The following is a 4,411-nucleotide window of genomic DNA, read 5'->3' as shown; positions in this document are numbered from 1 at the left end:
TATATATATATATATATGTATATACATCTATAGAAACAGAAAACTTACCATTTTCTGATTTTGGAGGAACTGGTTCGATTTTTACGGAAGTAGTGGTTGCATGAAGAGATGTCGAGACTTCAGCGACCTGACATGGCACCGAAGCCAAAGGTTCCCTCTTTACCAAGTTGTTACCTCCATTGTTATTGCCATTGGAGTTCACATCTTGTCCGTTCCAAGAGGATGCGACTGGCAACGTTCTGCTACATCCTGCATCCGAATGCACTGCCTTTGTTTTTCCTAAATTTGTAAAAATTGTGTCCGGATATAATCGGATTTTGCCTTATGCTTGAGAGTTCTTTTTAAAAATAAATTATGTTGCACATTAAATACAATGAGTAGCATTTTAATATTGTTGCAATAGGCGGTATCACTGAAATATAATAATTAAAGTAAAATAAAAAAAAACTCAAACTATTTTTATAAACACACATAAAAAAATAAAAGCTAAGAAATATGTTTCAATTTTTAAATAATATATGTTTTATGTATAAAAATATGTTTTGTATAAATATTTTGTGTATTTTTATATTACATTACATTATATTTATATTACATTATTTATAATTTTGTAATATATACAATTTATTTAATTTCTTTATTCAATTTCTTTATTCAAAAAAACAAAAGTTTTTAAATTAGAAGCTTTTTTGAAACTTGATAATTGAAACAATTTATACAAAAATAATAATTAATAAATAAATATAGTATATATATATATATATATAAATGTTTTTTTAAAATAAAATATATGAAGAGTATGCTATTATTATTGATAATAATTCGAAATAATATACATATATAATTATATTATTATTAATATATATATTATTTCCAAATATTATCAATTATTATCAATAGTAATAGCATACTCTTCATATATTTTATTTAAAAAAAAACATTTTTTTAAAATTTTAAAATATTCATACAAACTTCGCATAATTCAACTATCACATAATTTAATATTCAATGCACACTACCTCTTTTTTTTTACACACTATTCACTTTTGTTTCACCAAATTTTCAATGGGTGGCGCCACGTTTAAAAAACATTCGGCTGATCCTTTCACATCTCATGATCATCACAAAAAAAAAATTCACAACGAAGTCAAAGTTGTGTGAGTAATGCCGACATTAATTTCATGGGCAACAATCTCTATCACCAAAATACAAAAAAAAAGAATGACGATCTCGATTTTATTGTCTGTACTATGAACATTTTCATCATCTACGAATGTGTATAACTACATGCAACTAATTGTGAAATGGAAGGTTTGCGCAAATATCGCCCAGTCATACGGTTCGTTCCACCAACAATGAAAACATTTATATGTCCAACATCTTGTGACACAAAGTAGAGGGAATTATGGCCGGTAAACGCAGTCTTTCCGCTATTGCTTCCGAGAAGCTCGTCGTTTCGCGCGAGCTCTTTGTGCTCGTCTTAAGACGACATCGGCGCACGACCAATAACTTTTTAATTGAAACGAGACTTTTATGACTTGGGTTTCAAATTCATCTAGCTTTCGTGCACCTTTGCTTAACAATTAATCGAACTAAGCTTTCCTTTAGTTTGAATTAGTATTTTGATTTAAACTCCTGATGTGATATTGGGTTTTGGCAATATATTCGATAGAATATATAGAGTCTTAAAGTAAATAATAGAACATTAGATCATTACAATTATTTTTAAATTATTTTTGGATAAATAGTAACATTATATTTATTAATTTTTTTTGCTTTTTATAGTAAGATTATGTTTATTAATTTCTTTTGCTTTTTATTTCTTTTATATTCATTAAGATTTTCATTATTTATTCTTGTACTGCAATATTTATTAATACACACATTACAAGTATCACCAATTTTTTTTTCTAAATTATTCTATAAACTTTTAATGATTGTACATATATTATAATTGTTCTATAAACTTTTAATCTATATATTTATTTGTTAAAATTTTGTTTATGAACAAAATGTTTAAATTACAATATTATTTAAATTAATTATTAATTAATATAAATAATGTATTTGTTTTATATTTGTATATATACTTTTTATATTGAAAATGTATTATTGATGGAAATTTATTCTGCATAAAAATAAATGAAAAATATAAAATAAAATTTTTTATTTAAAAACTAATTTGAATTTCAAATAAATTGAAATTCATTGAGTATATTAAGTACCTAATTTTTTATTTAGATATATATGCATTTTCAACTTATATGTGAAAATAAATGAAAAATATAAAATAACTTTCTTCTAATAATCTATTCGTATTTAATCGAGAATTAGTTAAATTCATTTATATTTGAAAAATGTTTGAAAATAAAATGTTTTAGAAAATAAAGATTTAAGTAAAAAAATTTTATTCATTTTTTTTTTTAAATTTGTTTGAAATTATCTCATGAAGATTTGTAAAATTTTATAGTGTTTCTTTTAATTTTTATTTTAATTTCAAAAGTAAATAAGGAAGCAAATTTTCCTTTATAGCTTTTTCCATTATTTTGTTTTCCATTATTTTAAATTATCCATGTAATTTCAATATTCTTAATTTTGTAATTTCTCTCAACTCTAAAAAAAACATATATTATAATTGTATAAATTATAATTAACCATCAAGTTAATTTTCTATTTCAAATCGTTCCAGTATTTACTTTCAATAATAAAATATCAATTTGAAATATCAATTTCGCTAAATACATGTAATCTTGAAGATTGATATATAATACTATGAATAAATATATATAATTTTTTAAATTAATATAATTTAAATAATGTATTATAATTTTTTCAGTTTTATTATATTAAAACTAGACATTTCGCAAATATTTTAAATTATTATGTAGAATTTGATAGAAAAAAATATGAATTTTTTTATATATAATATTATTTTGTATATATAATATATTTATAAAAATATAATATAATTTTATTTTTGAAATAATTTATTGAGTTTAAACTATAAAAATTTTTTGGATCAATTAAATTTGTTTGAATTTATTTATGATAATAACAAAAGTTTAATTTAAATAAAAAAAATCTATATAAAATAAGCATAGAATTTTATAGATACAAATACAGAATAATGCTTCACAAAGCTATCTGAATATTACATTATCTTATAAAGAAATTTACTTAATCCAAAAATTTTAATTTAAATAAAAATTTAATTCTATGTAAAGTTCTATATACATATATATGAATCAATCTTTTATCAATGAAAAATTTTTTCAACATATTTTTATGTTTTAATATATTTATGTGTTATGTCTAAAATTTTTTTTACAATAGAATAATAAAACAATTTTGAATATTTTATTAATTAAAAATTTTAGTTTATCTCACACAATGAAATTCAAAAATCTTTAAAATCTGATTTCACCTTTTTTTTAAAGTAATGTTTTAATAGTAATGATAAAAAAATTCCTTCATATATCTATTATACTCTACAAAGTTTTATTAAAAATAAAAAATTGATCATTAATATTTTATTAAAAAATAAACAAATCAAAAGTAAGTCATTGTAAATATAATATTAAAATTGTTAATAATTTATAATATAAATATTCATCTTTATTAAAAATCTGAATATTACATTATCTTAATTCACTTAATCCAAAAATTTTAATTTAATAAAGTAATTTGAATATCATTAATGTATTATTTTAAATTATAATTTTTTATTTTTATTTCAAATAAAATGTTTTCTTCAAACTTCGTGCATTAATATAGTCAAAAAAAAAAAAAAAAGAAAATAGTAATCCATAAAATTTTTTTGAAATTATAAATTTTTTTATATCTTAACAATTTTGGCTGATATTATTTTTAGACAAACAAGAAAAAATGGGAGCAATAAAATGAGGCAGTACTATCACGAACCTGTAACCTATTTGCGCGTTAACTAGAATCCAGAACGCATTTACCTGTTTGTCGCTAATCTTGTTACTCGTGATGTGTTGGGGGCAAGAGGACGAGAGCGTAACTTAAATCTGGTGAGGAACTCACTGCAGCGTTAATTCGACAATTGAAGGATTTGTCAGGGAAGCGGTTTAACTCCCCCTCAAACGAGAGTTAAGTATTTAAAGATTTTATATTTTGTCGAGGAACGAGGAATTTTCAATTTTTTGATCGAAATTTTGGAATTATAAAAATAAAATTTTATAATTTTTATATTTTATTATATTTTATATTTTTTATATATCTTTAAAAATAAAATTTAATTTTTCAATATTTGATTTTTAAAATTTTTAATTATTTTGTTATGGATTATTAAATTTTATTATAATTTGAATTAAAAAAAAATGTTATTTATAAATAGATTGTGTCACAAAGAATTGCAATTTATATATATATATATATATATATATAT

At 20.9% G+C, this 4,411-nt stretch overlaps 1 protein-coding gene across 1 annotated transcript in view; it reads right to left on the bottom strand.

The window, feature by feature from the left end:
* Window positions 1-321, bottom strand: part of LOC102677948 — a gene marked incomplete at its 5' end in the record, with an annotated part of 54,559 nt that extends 54,238 nt beyond the window's left edge. Inside the window, one exon of the mRNA XM_006623826.2 lies at window positions 49-321. Coding sequence (XP_006623889.1) covers window positions 49-321 — 273 coding nt within the window. The remainder of the gene's footprint in view (window positions 1-48) is intronic.
* Between the last annotated feature and the right edge of the window lie 4,090 nt (window positions 322-4,411).

The sequence above is a fragment of the Apis dorsata genome, unplaced genomic scaffold (assembly GCF_000469605.1).
Source record: "Apis dorsata unplaced genomic scaffold, Apis dorsata 1.3 scaffold_951, whole genome shotgun sequence".
Taxonomy (NCBI): Eukaryota; Metazoa; Arthropoda; class Insecta; order Hymenoptera; family Apidae; genus Apis; species Apis dorsata.
Note: the sequence above shows the minus strand (reverse complement) of the source record. Positions and strands in the feature narration are given on the sequence as shown.